Source organism: Pelophylax lessonae, assembly GCF_965119305.1.
Source record: "Pelophylax lessonae genome assembly, chromosome: 3".
In the NCBI taxonomy this organism is placed as follows: Eukaryota; Metazoa; Chordata; class Amphibia; order Anura; family Ranidae; genus Pelophylax; species Pelophylax lessonae.
Window position 1 is genome coordinate 575,063,223 of NC_138770.1, and position 17,600 is coordinate 575,080,822.

General features: G+C 46.3%; 1 protein-coding gene across 1 annotated transcript in view; it reads right to left on the reverse strand.

Annotated features, from left to right (window-relative positions):
* The window catches only part of USP34 (ubiquitin specific peptidase 34), a 600,284-nt gene that overhangs the window by 339,405 nt on the left and 243,279 nt on the right, over positions 1-17,600 (reverse strand). Inside the window, exons 31-32 of the mRNA XM_082250967.1 lie at positions 4,824-4,907; positions 2,804-2,890 (exon numbers count right to left, since the gene is read on the reverse strand). Coding sequence (XP_082107093.1) covers positions 2,804-2,890; positions 4,824-4,907 — 171 coding nt within the window. The remainder of the gene's footprint in view (positions 1-2,803; positions 2,891-4,823; positions 4,908-17,600) is intronic.

Below are 17,600 nucleotides of genomic sequence, written 5' to 3' on the forward strand. Positions count from 1 at the left end.
CCATTTGAGCAAGGGAAACCCTTCATAATTTCGGTAGGCTTGCTAGTACCAAAGAAGGAATATGAGTCTCCGCTACCTCTGCCCGTGTAACCTCAAGATTTTAAGGTTTCCCGGACAGACACAACTAGTGCTTCCACCAACGCTTCTTGTGCTATGGCGGAGGCAGACGCGTCCTCCTCACTGTCTAAGGAGACCGTACCTGAGACAACAACCCCAGAAAAAGGGGCTGCAATGACTAGCTCAGAATCCGTATCTGAAGTATCAGATGACCTAGGGGTAGGCGGGGGTCGCTCTTCTTGACCCCCGTCCCTGACAAGCTACCTCCACCCGGGATACCAAAGACTCCAAAACTGCTGATAATGCATCATCACAAATGGGGTACTGGAGGGTCCTGCGGCCACCCCGAGGGGATCAGGTGGGGATACATGTGTGGCAGGGTTCATGTAACAAGACACTTGCCAGCAAACACAAAAAAATTAATTGCAAGAAAAAAACATTTTTTTTTTTTTTTAACTTAGTCCCCCAGCGCAATAGCACCCCTCAGTCTACCTGCTTGGACCCCTCAGAAAGAGAGCGAGAGAGACCCCAAGCTCACCTGATGCACAGAAGTTTCTATCAACTTGCTTCCAGCACTGTCTGTTACAGACAGGAAGTCTTTGGCTTGCTTTCCCTGGGCCAAGGAGGCGGCTCCGCCCCTTTACACGCCTTCCGGCGCCTCCCCATAGCTCCTCGAGGTGTTTGGTCACCTCAAACATGGCTGCCCCCATGCTGGAGACACGAGGCTACGCCAATATGGCGGCCTCGTGCGATCTGCAAAACAATGGCGGCGGCCTGTGTAGGATAGCGGCGGCTAGCAGCGGCCTGCGGGAAGTATGTATTCGGCCTGGTGGCCTGCGGGAGTGCCTCGGCCCCACAAACTTCACCCTGAATGGTGATAAGCCTGGCCGGTGGTATAGGACCCTGGCAGGCCGCATGCGGTCCGTGGGCCGTCGGGAGGCTGTGCAGCCCGTGGAAGTGACCGGTTGCTGGAGGAATGGCGATCTGGACTGCAGTAACTCAGGCACCTGTGTACACACTCTGACAGGTAGGATACCTTCTACTTCAATAGTAATACCCTTTTGTACTGCCACTGACTTCAGTCACCCTTACAGTCTTACAATGACTTTAGATTGTCAGATCCCAAACCAAGCCTCCTGGTTTCTATTCACAAACAATCACACTCAAATTGGGGGATCTGTGACCTGTTATAGGATAGAGAGGGAGACCCATCCTACCATCCCAGAGAGGGGCCCGCGTCCACCACAAACCCGACAGGGGGGAGAGGGGGAACATTCTACTCACCATACCGGAACCAGGCGGGCGCCAACTCCTGACAGAACCCCTCTCCACCGGGGTGGGGGGGCTGTCGACCAATACGGACGCCGTGACTCTGTTAGTCATTGGCGTCCAGGCGAGACGTTTAACTCGCAGGGTCAGTCCCCGTCCAGTGGGACTATGTCGCTGCCGACCCAGCGCGGAGCTATGGCCTGCACGCGCTCGTAGGCTGAACTGGGGTGACCACTGGATCTCAACATCCAGCCCGTCGCCCAGTTCCAGCTTTCTTGCTTGAAGATCTCACAGGAACACTGGAGAAAAAAGCTGTCTAAAAAAAATCTTTCTAAGAAAAAAATCCTGCCAGGACCGAAGATCCTAGCAAGGCATCTAGGTCCTTACTCCTAACTAGACAGAAAAAAACTGATTTGCTGTAGCAGGAAGTGAGAGGATATACCCTCTGGGACTGCCCCTAGGAAGTGGCCAGAATGTTTTCTTTCATGTCTAGTCCTACTCCTGTAGAGGGCAGTATAACCCGAGTTGATATTAATCAAGGAGGACTACGTCTGTCAATGAGCGACAGAGAAAAATGACTTGATCCCGCCATCAATACAGTCAATGTTGATGGAGAAATCCCTTCCTTGGCGCTATTGTGTTCTACAGGTGGTGAGTCTTCCCCACTGACAGAGTACATTGATCACTATTAGCAACTATATTGCAACCAGCCTGCCCAGACGGATCGAAATTTGGTCAAGTTCCAGCAGAACAATTTTCAGTATGCCTATGGCTGGCTTTAGTCTAACCATACACCAATTTCACCCCTGAATACAGATATAAAGATCTTGGTGAAGGTCCTGCACACTACAACAGAATCCTTCCTGGATCATCTCATCCAGGGCAGTGCAATTGAGAGACAAGAGCAACAATGTCCACCAGGCAATGCAGCTCAGCCATCTTGCCAGAATCTGGTCAGTTAAGCTCAACTACTATGTGACACTATATATGCAACTTGACCGGTTCAAAGCGTTGATATCCTTTCCTAGGAAAATATAAGCTCTTCGTCCTTTGCAAATGAGATTTAGGAGAGGAGATCATATCCTGGGTAAAGGCACTTCATGCCCTGCTGGCAGCACCAGTAAAATAAGCAAAATTCCCCTCCAATAGGTCCTGGGCCCAGGCACGGCTGCCCTTTAGCCACAATCCTATTCATCCTAGCCTTAGAACATTTTGCAGTCGCCATTCAAGCAGATCCAGGACATCTGGGGCCTGTAGTTAGTGGGCGAGCACCAAAAAATAAGGATGGGAACAAAGTCAGGAAAAAAAGAGAAAACTAATGTAGATACCACATTGAATGACTGGTAATAAATATTTGTTCTCAGGTTTAAAATACAAAGATTTAGAGAGAACTAGCTTGTTTGCATTGCAGAATTTTCAAATTACATCACTACGTAATGCATATGTAATGGAAATACTGAAAAGAACATCAACTCACCACAGTCCATGATTCATGCTCTTTGGGCTCCAAAATGCCAGAGTTAAAGATTTCAATCAATTGCTGAAGACCCCCAGAAGCTACAAACTGAAAATACATTCAATATCAACTTATTAGACCTACATGTCAAGGATAAAGACTTTATTGTGCAGGTGATTTCTCTACTGTGATACTGAGCAACACAGAATTGATCCTGTTTTTCTGTGACTTACAGCTTCATGTCAAGCATAGCAGAAAAATGGCATTTATTACATTGGCTGAAGTGACTGCCAAAAATTAACAATTCACAGATGTAAAAAAGTAAACAGTTACTAAAATGCCACAATAAGGGCTCAGGGCAGTTGAACACTGGAAACCTGACAGCTGGAAAAAGTTTAGCAGCGGTTATGAGTAGGGATGCACCGAAATGAAATTCTTGGCCGAAGCAGAATAATAATGAAATGCTTGGCCGAAGGCCGAATACCGAACGCGGTGTTTCGCATTTTTTCCATTTATTTTGCCAATTTTTAGGGGGCACGCTGATGGGCACATTTTATGTTAGGGGGCACGCTGTTGGGCACATTTTATGTTAGGGGGCACGCTGATGGGCAAAACAAAACATTTAAATCAGCGTTGCTCTTAACATAAAATATGCCCATTAGCGTGCCCCTTAACATAAAATATGCCCATCAGAGTGCCCCTTAACATAAAATATGCTCATCAGCATGTCCCTTAGCATAAAATAAGGGGCACGCTGATGGCCACATTTTATGTCAAGGGAGCACTCTGTTGGGCACATTTTTTTTCTTTTTTTTTTTTTTTAAGGGGCACTTTATAGGGCACTCTAATGAGCATGGCAAGTGGCAACATATGGCAAAATATGCCAGTCTGCACACTAATGCTTGTGCAGCTACCGTATTCTCCCCCAAATGTGCTCCACATACCTGAACTGCAGCCAGGTCGGAGCCAAAAGCCGCGAACAGGGGGGCGGGGCGTGCACATAGTGTCACGCTCGCTGGACCTAGTGTGAAGGAGCCGCAGTCAGGAGCAGGGGGCGGGACGCGCGCGTGACGTCACACCCCCTACTCGCGGCCGGACAGGACACCGGCGGTGTGTGAGCAGGGAGCCGGGAGCCACAATGAGGAAGGGGACTGAAGGGACTCCTAGGTAGCGGGCTCGCGGTCCGGGCGGAAGCATCGCGCGGGCCGCCATTTAGTGACCGCTGCTGACATTGTTCGGCACAAATTTATTCGTCCTTTTTACTTATTCGGCCGAACACCGAAAGTGCTACTTTTTCTATTTTCGGCCGAATAATGTTCGGCCGCCGAACATTCGGTGCATCCCTAGTTATGAGCATTTGAGGTTAGAAGCGTTTTTTAAAGATAACCTCAGGAGACCCTCCCAAATGCCCACAATGCATGAAAAACAAGTAAATGATTAACTATTTCAGCCATTCTGTGAGAAGAGAGAGCAGCAGCAGAGAGAGCAGTGTGCTTGTAGATAGCTAATGCACTCATCATCCATTGAAGTAGGCAACAGCATGTTTGAAATGTGTTTTTTTCAACATTTTTTAATGTTCAAAATTTATTAGAAATGTTTTCCTCTTTAAAAACACTTATAAAAGCAGACGCTTAAAAATTTAGTTTAGCGCGGTTAAAAGCATTTGACGTTTGAAATGCTGGTAAACTACAGTCCTGAATGTGAGCTTTCTGCATTCAAAAAATGCCTGTAACCTCAACTGCCTCTAAACTACTATAAAAGACAGTGTACATACATGCATAAGATAAAACTGAGGAGAGTTGAGGGGCTGCTGAAAAAAGCGGCCAAATGCTCCTAAACTTCAGTTTAGCAGCTGTAGTGTACCTGAGGCCTTAATTAACAACTGAGACGAAACCAAAACTGTACAGCAACTACTGGATGCAGTGGTAAATGCAATGGGGAGAAGCAGCTTTTATTTTTGTGTGGTCAGCTTTTTAGATGCAGAGCTTACAACCCCACCAGTCACTCTGTATCCCAAAGAATAATATAAGAAAAATAATACCTTGCAGCTCCACGTGTTTTTACTGTTTTCAATCTGATCTTCACTGGAATCATCAGAGTCTGGATACAAATCACTGTAACTACCCTGTAAGAAGATTTTTAAGAACAGATTATTGATTGCTTTAACAGGTAAAATACATTTTTATTTATGTTTGCAGAACTTCCCAACTTAAAAATAAAATCAAGTTTGTTTTTTTTAAAAAACATGTTATAATTACTTACTCTGTGCAATGGTTTTGTACAGAGCAGCCTTGAGCCTTTTCTTCTTAGGTCCCCTGCCAGAACTCCTGGCTCCTTCCTCCTGCCGTTTGCCTCCAGAACAAACAGCTTGCTGTGGGAGCACCTAAGCAGGCTCACTCCCGAGCCGCTGCTCTGCGTGGTCCATTCAGACACAGAGCTACAGCTCGGCCCCATCCCTTCTCTATTCTCAACTGGATCACTGGTTGTGATTGACAGCAGTGGGAGGGAGAGCCGAGACTCTCGTGCATATCACTAAACTGTGATGGGGCTTAGGCAAGTAGTAGGGGAAGGGGTTTCTGCACAAAGGTTTTTTTTTTTACCTTCATGCATAGAATGCATAAAATGCATGAAGGTAAAAAAAAACCTTGAGCCTTTGGAACCACTTTAACCACTTAAGCCCCGGAAGATTTTACCCCCTTCCTGACCAGGGGGTATTTGCGATTCGGCACTGCGTGACTTTAACGGACAATTGCGTGGTCGTGCGACGCTGTACCTAAACAAATTTGACGTCCTTTTTTTCCCACAAACAGAGCTTTCTTTTGGTGGCATTTGATCACCTGTGCAATTTTTTGATCATGCGCTATAAACAAAAAAAGAGCGACAATTTTGCAAAAATAACAATATGTTTCACATTTTTTTATATGAAATTCCCCAAAAAAAATGTAAAAATCAAAATTTTTTAACATTTTCGTCCAATTTGTTTTATGCTACATATGTTTGGTTAAAAAAAAAATATTGCAAAAAGCGTATTTTGATTGGTTTGCGCAAAAGTTATTGCGTTTACTAACAAAGGGAAAGATTTTTGTCATTTTTGTTGTTTTTTTTTTTTTTTTAACGCGTAATGGCGGCGATCTGCAATTTTTTTTGCGGGACTGCGACATTGGGGCGGACAGATCGGACCCTTGACTGACATTGACACTTTTGGGGCTACCAGTGACATTACTACAATAATCAGTGCTATACATATGCACTGTTACTGCAAAATGACACTGGTAGTGAAAGGGTTAACTTTTTTTGAGAGGAAGGGTGGTATGTGTCCCTAGGGGCGTGATTCTAAGTGTCATTGGCTGTGGCTTGAGCTGTAGGAACAGTGATCAATGGTCCTACATAGTAGAACCATATGATCACCGTTTCTACACAGGGGAGAATGAAAGGCGGCTTGTTTACACTAGCCGCCTGCCTTTCTCCCTCTCCGACGATCGCCGAGTGACCGGCGGACATCGGGTCCGCCAGTCACATGCGTGGGGGGGGGGGGTCCGTGACCGCGCGGGAGCACGCCTCCGGCAGCTCGCGCTCGCTCCCCAGAGCCTCACAGGCTAGTGACGTACCGGTACGTCACTTGTCACTTTGCCTGTGAGGGGCTGACCGCTGCAGTATATGTACTTGCGGCGGTTGGCAAGTGGTTAAGGGCGCTTTCATGTGACCAAAAAAGCCACACTAACTAAACAAAAACCACTACAAATGAGAACATGTTGACACAAGGAAGAATAAATGAGGACACTTGGGGATCATGTAGACCAGTGATAACATGCAGTTTAGTCACGTTTTTAGATTTTCACTAAGCTTTGCGTCCGTGGCAAAAACTATTGCTTCCATCGTGTACGAGGAGTAGTAAAACCTGCTGAACATGACAAATTAAAGTGAATAGGGAAGTGGCAGAAACACCCTGAGACCATTATGGTGCATTGGTCAGGCAATTACAGGGTTAAAAACAGGCAATTAAGAGGCATCACACTGCCTCATCACAGGGTGTTAAACATCTCTGAAAAGTGATCCTAATGTGGTTCGCTTTAAAGAGGCGTGGCAGCTTGGACCAAAGTCCAAATTGAGCCTTAAATTGATACTAAACACAAAAACAAAAATGTAATATATTGCAGCTTTCTAATCCTTATATTAGGTGGCTGCATTAGTTTGCATTCATTTGTTATAAAAGTTCTTTCTAAATCTCACCAAACACACACTGATTGTTACAATCTCCTTTAGATCTACAAACCAGGTTTGTCAAGGGCCTGCCTGACTGGATACAACGTGATTGGATAGTTTATAGAGTTCCTCAATTGACAAAGCTTTGGTAAATCTAAAGTTCTGTACAAAAAATTGTACAGTCAGATTTTAACGTGCATGGTGACCCTTAATCTGCTAGTGCATCTAACATTACCCACTCCCTAAATTGACAATGTTGTTGTTCAACAACGGTGTAGAGACCCCAGCCCCCTCCCCCACTTCCCGTTACTTGCAGGATCACCAAATGAAAATAAAAGGAAAAAAAAATTCTATTATCTTGGTAGTACAGTACAGGACATAAGCAGTGTATTTATAAATAATGGGTTAAAGGAATATACTTTTAGGTGAATGGACACTGGCACCTCACCCTGGAAACCCTACCCCCCTCCATGAGTCCTCAATTTTGTAGCAAGCAATAGAGTAAACCAAGAAATAGAAGGGAGGGTGGCCTACATCCTGTACTCCAAGATACAAAGCTTAAAAGGCAGGCCATAATTCAATTTATTTTAATAGTACTGTACTGGACACAGGCAGAGAATTCATAAACCATGGGACTACCCCGAGCAAGGAATAGAAGGGCAGGATCTGGTGGAATCGGCACAGAGGTGGAAAAAGCACAGGAGGAGATTTCTCCTTCATTTCTCCTTCAGAATAAAAGCACTTTTAGATTTCAACTACATTGTGCGATAGTTGACTATGAAAGCAGGGGGTCTCTTGCAAGCAAGGTGGATTAACCACTTGCCTACAGTGCACTTTCACCCCCTTCCTGCCCAGACCGATTTTCAGCTTTCAGCGCTCTCACACTTTGACTGAGAATTACTCAGTCATGCAACACTGTACCCATACAAAAATTGTGTCCTTTTTTTCACACAAATAGAGCTTTCTTTTGATGGTATTTGATCAATACTGGGTTTTTTATTTTTTGTGCTATAAATAAAAAAAGACTGAAAATATCGTGAAAAAACGCATTTTTCTTTGTTTCTGTCATAAAATTTTGCAAATTAGTCATTTTTCTTCACAAATTTTGGCCAAAATTGATACTGCTACTTATCTTTGGTAAAAAAACCCAAATAAGTGTATATTATTTGGTCTTTGTGAAAGTTATAGAGTCCACAAGTTATGGTGCTATTCATTGAAAATTGATCACACTTGATCACACCTGATGTACTGAAGGCCTATCTCATTTCTTGAGACACTAAAAGGTCAGGAAAGTACAAATACCCCCCAAATGACCCCTTTTTGGAAAGTAGACATTCCAAGGTATTTAATAAGGGGCATGAGTTTTTTGAAGTTGTAATTTTTTCCCACAATGCTTTGCAAAATGAAGATTTATTTTTTTTTATTTTTTATTTTTTACAAATTGCCGTATTAACAGGTTATTTCTCTCACACAGCACATGTATACTTGCAACTACACCCCAAAACACATTCTACTACTCCTCCTGAGTATGGCGATACCACATGTGTGAGACTTTTTCACAGCCTGGCCACATACAGAGGCCTAACATCCGAGTAGCAGCGTCCGGCATTCTAGGAGCACAAATTACACATATCATTTCCTGACAACCTATCGCACTTTTGAAGGCCCTGGAGCACCAGGACAATGGAAACCCCCATAAAATGACCCCATTTTGGAAAGCAAACAGCCCAACGTATAATTTTTGAGGCATAATGAGTCTTTTGAATATGTCATTTTTTTCCACAAGTTTTTGGAAAATGTGGAAAGAAAATGAAAACACATTTTTTTTACACAAAGCTGTCCATTTATGCAATATTTCTAACACATCGCATGTACATAGCAAAACTTGCACCCCAAAATACATTCTGCTATTCCTCCTGAGTATGGCGATACCACATGTGTAACACTTTTTCACAGCCTGGCCACATACATAGGCCTCACATCCAAGTGGCGCTTTACACAAAGTTGTCCATTTATCCACTTTAAGACTGGGCCTATTTTTGACACTTGGTGTTTACAAGCTAAAATCATTTTTTTTGCTAGAAAACTACTTTGAACCCCCAAACATTATATATTTTTTTTTAGCAGAGACCCTAGAGAATAAAATGGAGATCGTTGCAATATTTTTTATCACACCATATTTGCGCAGCAGTCTTCCAAATGCGATTTTTTTGAAAAAAATTCACTTTTTTGAACTAAAAAATAAGAAAACAGTAAATTTAGCCCAATTTTTTTCCATAATGCCAAAGATAATGCTACGCTGAGTAATAAGATACCCAACATGTCATGCTTCAAAATTGCGCATGCTCACAGAATGGCGCCAAACATTGGTACTTAAAAATCCCCATAGGCAACATTTTAAAAATTTCTGCAGGTTACTAGCTTAGAGTTACAGAGGAGGTCTAGGGCTCAAATTATTGCTCTCGCTCTAACGATCGCGGCGATACCTCACATGTATGGTTTGAACACCGTTTACATATGTGGGCGGGACTTGCGTATGCGTTTGCTTCTGCGCGTGAGCTAATGGGGACAGGGCGCTTTAATTTATTTATTTTTTTTCCTATTTATTTTATTTATTATTTTTTTATTTTTACACAGTTTAAAAAAAAAAATGTTTTGATCATTTTTATTCCTATTACAAGGAATGTAAACATCCCTTGTAATAGAAATAGGCATGACAGGTCCTCTTTATTGTGAGATCTGGGGTCAAAAAGACCTCACACCTCACAACTACACTAAAAAAAAAAAAAAAAATTGTTGAAAGAGGAAAAAAAAAAAGCGGCCCTTTAAACCGGTTGCTAGGCAACGTCTTTTGACGTAGCTCCGGCCCTCCAAGACCATAGAGTTGAGTGAGGGCCATCTTGCCCTCACTCGACTTCCTGTCTCTGAGGATCCAGGACCGGATAGTTTTCCCCGCTGCCGGCGGGTCCGGTAAGCTGGGAAAACGTCTGGGACGCGGCAGGAGGGGGGGGCACCTCTTCCCCTGCACCGTAAGGGTAATTCCGAGGCGAATCCGCCCCTGGGAACACCCTTATCTGAAAGCCGACCGCCCGCCGTTTCAAAAAATACCGGGGTTATGGGGGCTATCTGCTGCCATAACCCCAGTATTTAGCTTTTAATGGCCGACGCATATAGTCGTTAGGCGGTCAGTAAGTGATTGCATGTATATGGCAAACAGGTGACGATGACTGACGGGGTGACAGGTGACGATGACTGATGGGGTGACAGGTGACGATGACTGATGGGGTGACAGGTGACGATGACTGATGGGGTGACAGGTGACGATAATTGATGAGGTGACAGGTGATGATGATTGATGAGGTGACAGGTGACGATGATTGATGGGGTGACAGGTGACGATGATTGATGGGGTGACAGATGACAGTCACTGACGGGGTGACATATGACGATGATTGATGGGGTGACAAGTGACGATCACTGATGGGGTGTCAAGTGACGATGACTGATGGGGTGACAGGTGACGATGATTGATGAGGTGACAGGTGACGATGATTGATGGGGTGACAGGTGACGATGATTGATGGGGTGACAGGTGACGATGATTGATGAGGTGACAGATGACAGTCACTGACGGGGTGACATATGACGATGATTGATGGGGTGACAAGTGACGATCACTGATGGGGTGTCAAGTGACGATGACTGATGGGGTGACAGGTGACGATGACTGATGGGGTGACAGGTGACGATGACTGATGGGGTGACAGGTGACGGTGATTGATGGGGTGACAGGTGACGGGCGATGGTCACTGATGGGTGACAGGTGACGGGCGATGGTCACTGATGGGTGACAAGTGACGGCGATGGTGCACGGCGGTACTGATGGCAGTCTCTGGTGACCGGTGAACTTTAGGCTATGTTCACATGTGAGCGTAGCGATCACGGGCAGAATCACTGCGATTCTGCCCGTGATCCAGAAATCATTGCAAATTGCGGGACGCCTGTGCGTTGCCCGTGATTTGCAATAGCACCCCAAATGCTGTGCGATGTTGCTGCGATTTCCGCCTGCCGAATCGCGGTAACATCGCGCAAACAACGCATGACGCTCCAAAGAAACTCTTGTACCTTTTTTGGGCGTCATGCGATGTTTGAGCGATGTTACCGCGATTCGGCAGGCGGAAATGGCGGCAACATCGCACAGCGTTTGGGGTGCTATTGCAAATCAGGGGCAACGCACAGGCGTCCCGCGATTTGCAATGATTTCCGGATCGCGGGCAGAATCGCAGTGATTCTGCCTGCGATCTCTGCGCTCACATGTGAACGTTATGGGTGTCAATTTCTGGGCACTGATGAGGTGACTGTTAGGTGACAGGTGACATTGGGGGGGGCTGAGGACTGTGTGGGGACCTTTATTAGTGTGATTTTTACTTTGTGACATGTGTACAGATCAGTAACTCACTATTTCTAGCTCTTCTCCCCTCATACTGGAAACTGTATGAGGGGAGAAGAGCTAGTAACACTGAGTTACTGCTCTTTGTTTACATTTTGTGATCGGCTGTGAATGGATTCACAGCCGATCACATAGTAAACAGTCACTGTCAGTGACTGTTTACTACCGCCGGTGACAGCTGTGTTCCTACGGAACACAGTGCCACCGACATGACCGCGCTGCGCGCTCCCGATCGCGCATGCGCGGTCATCTGGTGGGCGCCTTCATTGTGATCGGCTGTGTCATTGGAACACAGCCGATCACGTGGGAAACAGCCACGCCCATTGGCTGTTTCCCCCCTGCCGGCGACGGGGGGTGTCGCGCGCCTGCCCTGCTTAAAGTGCCGCCGTCATAGGACGGCGGCCCAGGATAATGGTCGCTCCGCTCCGCCGTCATATGACGGCGGGCGGGCGGCAAGCGGTTAAAAAAATAAAAAATAAAAAAAATATGCAGGGGGGGGGGGGGGCAGGGGGGTTATATGGGAAAGAAAAGAAAAAAAAATCGTAATTTACTTTAATTTATTTTAATTAAGTAAAAATAGACTAAAAATCTATCCAAAGATAATTTTCTATACAAGATACCTTCATGATTTAGTTTATGCAGCATGAAATGGAGCTTAGTTATGTAGCATGAGACTCTATAATCTGCAAATTTTTGGTAAACAATTAATCCAAACTCTGCAAGCTTAGATAACATACACTGCATTGATGCATTCACACAATTTCACACTAACTACCAGCAAGAATGAGTCCTTAAATTTAAAGAGCACCTGTCATTTCAGATTCATCATGGCAGCGCCTGTTAGCAAACATCCACTCACCTTCTGCCGCCTCGTCCCTCACCTTGTTGTGTCACTGTCGCATCACCAGTTGTCCCATTAAAGCAAATGGAACGGTCGGTGAGTCAACAGCGGGTCAGAGGAGGCTGTGGGACAGTTCTTTTAAAAAAAAAATGGGATTTTAGACTTACTGTGAAATCCGTTTCTCGGAAGTTCATTGACAGACACAACTCCTGATCTTCTAAACCATTGAGATATACTGTCCCCTACAGGAGACGGGACACTATGCAGAAAAGTCTGGCTTCGCCTATGGGAAGTCCCGGGGGTATACTCCCTCTCTCTGCTATAGGTACTCAGTTCTGTTACAAGCAATGTCATAAGAATTAGAACTCCACAGAGGGGTGGGTGCTCCGTCAATGAACATCAGAGAAATGGAAATTACCAGGAGTCAAAAATCCCATTATATTTTTCATTCCCTGATGGACACAGCTACTGATCTTCTTAACCACTGGGACATCCCCAAGCAGTGTTAAACATGAGGGGTGGGAACAGTGAAAAAAACTTCCAAGGCTAACTATAGCCAACCAGGTAAACAGGAGCTCAACCAAAACAACTGGAGCTCACCCGAAAAAACAATACACCCTCAAAGTGAATCAGATCCACGGAACAGCAGCATACAAAAACCTTGCAGCCAAAAGGAAGCATCTGCAGATGCCCACACATCCACTTTATAGAACTTTGTGAAAGTGTACACCGATGAACAGGAGGCTGCCTTGCAAACCTGCGTCACTGATGCCGGAAGGCCCAGGAAGAACAGAGTAGAGTGCGCCTTGACAGGGAAAAGAGGAACCTGACACCTGATGGAATAGGCTGAATCACCGTCTGTCTGATCCATGTGGAAAAGGTCGCAGAGGAAGCGGACAACCCTTGGAGTCCCATCCGTTAGCCCAAATAGGGAGTCTGACTTTCTAAAAGACTCCGTAGCTGCTAGGTACACCCTAATTGCCCGGGCCACATCCAAGCCTTGCAAAGCAATTTCCTTCTGATGTTTTGGCCTGGGACACAGGGAAGGCAACACAATGACTTCATACCAATGAAAATCAGAGACAACCGTTGGAAGGAACAATGGACAGGGACGAAGAACTACCTTATCTCTGTGAACCTCCAAGTAAGGGGACCGACAGGATAACGAAACCAATTCCAACACCCTGCGCGCAGAGGTGATAGCCACAAAGGGGGTAACCTTCTCGGGACAGCGTAAGCAGGAGAATCTCCTGAAGATTCTCAAAAGAAGGCTTCTGGAGGACAGAGTACCAAATTGAGGTCCCAAGGCGGCAACGGAGAAAGCACTGGAGGAGCCAAGTGCCTAACTCCCTGAAGAAAAGTATGCACCAGGGAGTATGTGGCCAAGGGTAGTTGAAAAAAGAACGTTAAGGCCAAAACCTGATCCTTAACCGGTTGCCGACTGCGCACAGTATATTTACTGCGGCAGTCAGCCCCGGCCAGGCAGAGTGACGTAGATCTACGTCGCTAGCCTGTCACCGGGTTTTGAGCCAATAGCGTGCGAGCGCGCGCCCGCTGAGGCTCGTTCACAGAGGAGTCCGGGCGTGTGACCGGCGGACCCGATGTCCGCTGGTCACACTACGATCGTCGGTAGAGCGGGAGAAAGGCGGATGGCTTATGTAAACAAGCCGCCTGTCATTCTCCCCTGTGTAAAAATGGAGATCAGACGGTTCTACTATGTAGAACCGTTGATCTCTGTTTTTACAATAGGAGACCTGTCCCACTACAGTTAGAAACACGCCCCTAGGACACACTTAACCCCTCCCTGTCCAATACAGTTAACCCCTTCCCTGCCAGTGTAATTTTTACAGTAACAGTGCATATGTATAGCACTGATTACTGTAGTAATGTCACTGGTACCCCCAAAAGTGTCAAAAATGTCAGTCAAGGGTCCGAAAAAGTGAAAAATATTGATATTTTTGCAAAACTTACGCTCTTTTTTTGTTTATAGCGCATGATCAAAAAATCGCACACAAAGCTCTGTTTGTGGGAAAAAAAGGACGTCAAATTTGTTTAGGTACAGCGTTGCACGACCGCGCAATTGTCCGTTAAATTCACGCATTAAAAAAAAAAAAAAAACCCTGGTCAGGAAGGGGGTAAAATCTTCCGGGGCTTAAGTGGTTAATAGTACTCAAGGCCAGTTTCTGCTCAACCCCCCAGTTGAAGGAAGTTCAAGATCCGAGCCCTTGAACAAGAGCAAGGATGAACCCCAAAAGAGAGACACCACGCAATGTACGTCTTCCACGTAAGATGGTAAATCTTCGTAGAAGTAGGTTATCAAGCTTTTAACAGCGTTGGAAATACCGACTCAGTCAGACCTCTATCCATCAGCACCTGGCATTAAACAGCAAAGCCGTCAAAGTCAGCGACTAAAGCAGGATGGAAGATTGGTCCTTGGGACAGCAGATACCCCTCCCTTCCCCGAGAAGAAGCTTCCGAGGAACGTCGGCAACCAGCCGCACCAGATCGACATACCAATAAGATGACCAGAATCCCTTCTGCCTCGATCCTGCATAGAAGTTTTGACAGAAGCTTGAGAGAAGGGAAGGCGTAAATCAGAAGATACTGACCCCACAGGGCCACCAGCGTGTCTGTGGTTACCGCCAGAGGATCCGTGGCCAAGCCATAAACCTCTGCACCTTTCAGTTGAGCCGAAACGCCAACAGATCCACCTCGGGGATGCCTAATTAATGAAACACCTCCAGATGTAGGGACCACTTTCCTTGGTACAACGCCTTCCGACTGAGGTAATCCGCCTGCCAGTTTCTCACCCTGGGAATGTGAATGGCGGAGAGGGCTGGAACAAAACGTTCTGCCCACCTTAGAATGCCGGCTACCTCCAGAGCCGCCAGGACACTTCTTGTGCCCCCCTGGTGACTGACATAACACAAAGTCATGCAATTGTCTGAATAAATACGCACTGGACATCCCTGAAGACTATCTGTCCATTGTTCCAGGCACAGTCTGATCGCTTGGAGTTCCAAGACATTGATCAGTAGTCTGGACTCTACCAGTGTCCAGATCCCCCAAGCAGAATATTTGCAAAGGACCCCTCCCCAACCGGACAGGCTGGCATCCGTGGTGACCACTGTCCAATAAAAGGGGAGGAAGGATTTGCCCAGCCGAAGCGCGGATAAACTAACCACCATATGAGGGACTCTTCCGTTCCCCGGCTCAGCTTGGTCTGATTGTCCAGAGACTGCGGATTCTTGTCCCATTTGGCCAGAATCTCCCTGCAGGGACCTCGTATGGCACTGTGCAAAAGGAACAAGGTAGACACCATCAGGCCCAGCACCGGCATGCAAGGGATGACCCTCTGCTGGACAGCAGGAGAGGAATGGCAGCCTGTAGATTCTAGAGTTTGTGCAAAGGAAGGAGCACTCTGGCCAAGGCCGAGTCCAGAATCAGACCCAGATATTCCAGCTTTGTGGACGGAAACACCAGAGCAGTAGAAGACTCAACTCGCAGAAGGACGACGTCAAAGTAGCCCACTACCGCGATTCCCCATTGGCATAACGCTAGCACCGGGGCAAACGCTTTCATGAAGACCCGAGGAGCAGAGGCGAGACCAAGGGGTAACGCCACAAACTGATAATGCTCCTTTCCCACAGCAAAGCGGAGGAAGCGCTGTAGACTGACACATGAGAATGTAAAGGTAAGCGTCCTTGAAGTTGATGGAGACAAGAAAATCCCGCTGATGCAGGGAAGCCACCACTGTGCGAATAGACTCCATGCTAAACCTCTGAACCCACACAAAGCAGTTCAGCACCTTGAGGTCCAGAATAGGACGCACTTTGCCTTCCTTTATGGGGACTGTAAACCGCTTTGAGTAAAACCCCTGAAAATGTTCCGAAGTCAGAACCGGGACCAGCACCAGTAAAGTAAAAGGTCTTGCGCCGCCCCAAAAAAAGGCTGTAAGCGGACCAGGGACAGTCGCACGTTGGAAGGAAAAACCTTACTGGAGGGAAAGAACAAAACTATCTTGTACCCGGACTGAATGACCTCGTGGACCCACTTGTTCTTGTACCAGGGGAGTCCACCGGTTCGGGAGCAAGCGAAGACGTGCCCCCACCCCAGATACGGGTGAGGGCACACCTTTATGTTGAAGGGGTCTTGTCCGCGGGTATGAAGAAGCCAGCACCTGACTTGCCAGACCAAGTTCACTTGGATACTCCAGAGGAGGCCCTGAAGGGCTCCGATCCATTGTCAGTCAACCCTGAGGAACGAAACAACTTATGAGCCGAGAAGGGTCCTTGTCCTTACTACAAGGGTCCTTGCCCTTACTAGCCTGCAGAAGAAAGGTGCTCTCCCCTTCGTGAGACCTTTAATGATGTCATCCAGGGTATCACCAAACAGGCAATCCCCTTTAAAAGGAAAGATCAGTCAAGGCCTTTTTTGAAGAATGATCCACAGACCAGCATTTGAGCCAAAAGACAAGCCATAGGACCACTGCCGAAACCGAGAGCCGAGCCACAAGGGGAGCCGCATCCAAAGAGGCTTTACAGATAAACTGCAGCGCCCTGGACTAGCAGGTACGCCAGCTTAGCAAAGGAAGGAGGGAGCTACTCTCCCTCCAGGTCACGGCGTAAAAGCTTATCCATTACAGTCAGAGTCTGCAACACAAGGGCAATGGTGAAAAAATCAGCCTTCGTGCTGAACCAGCCAGGGTGTACAAATTGCCGGTCACAGCCTCTGCCTTCCTGTCAGCCGGGTCCTTAAAGGCTAGTGACTCTTCAACCGGAATCATGGTTGCCTTGTTTAATCTGGAAACCAGAGGGTCCACCACCAGTGGAACAGTCTACTTCTGAAGAAGGGACTGCTCATAGGGGTATAGCCTTGCAACTTAGAAACATAGAAACATAGAATGTGTTGGCAGATAAGAACCATTTGGCCCATCTAGTCTGCCCAATATATCTGAATCCTATGAATAGTCCCTGGCCCTATCTTGTATGAAGGATAGCCTTATGCCTATCCCATGCATGCTTAAACTCCTTCACTGTATTTGCAGCTACCACTTCTGCAGGAAGGTTATTCCATGCATCCACTACTCTCTCAGTAAAGTAATACTTCCTCATATTACTTTTAAACCTTTGCCCCTCTAATTTAAAACTGTGTCCTCTTGTGGTAGTTTTTCTTCTTTTAAATATGCTCTCCTCCTTTACTGAGTTGATTCCCTTTATGCATTTAAAAGTTTCTATCATATCCCCTCTGTCTCTTCTTTCTTCCAAGCTATACATGTTAAGGTCCTTTAACCTTTCCTGGTAAGTTTTTTCCTGCAATCCATG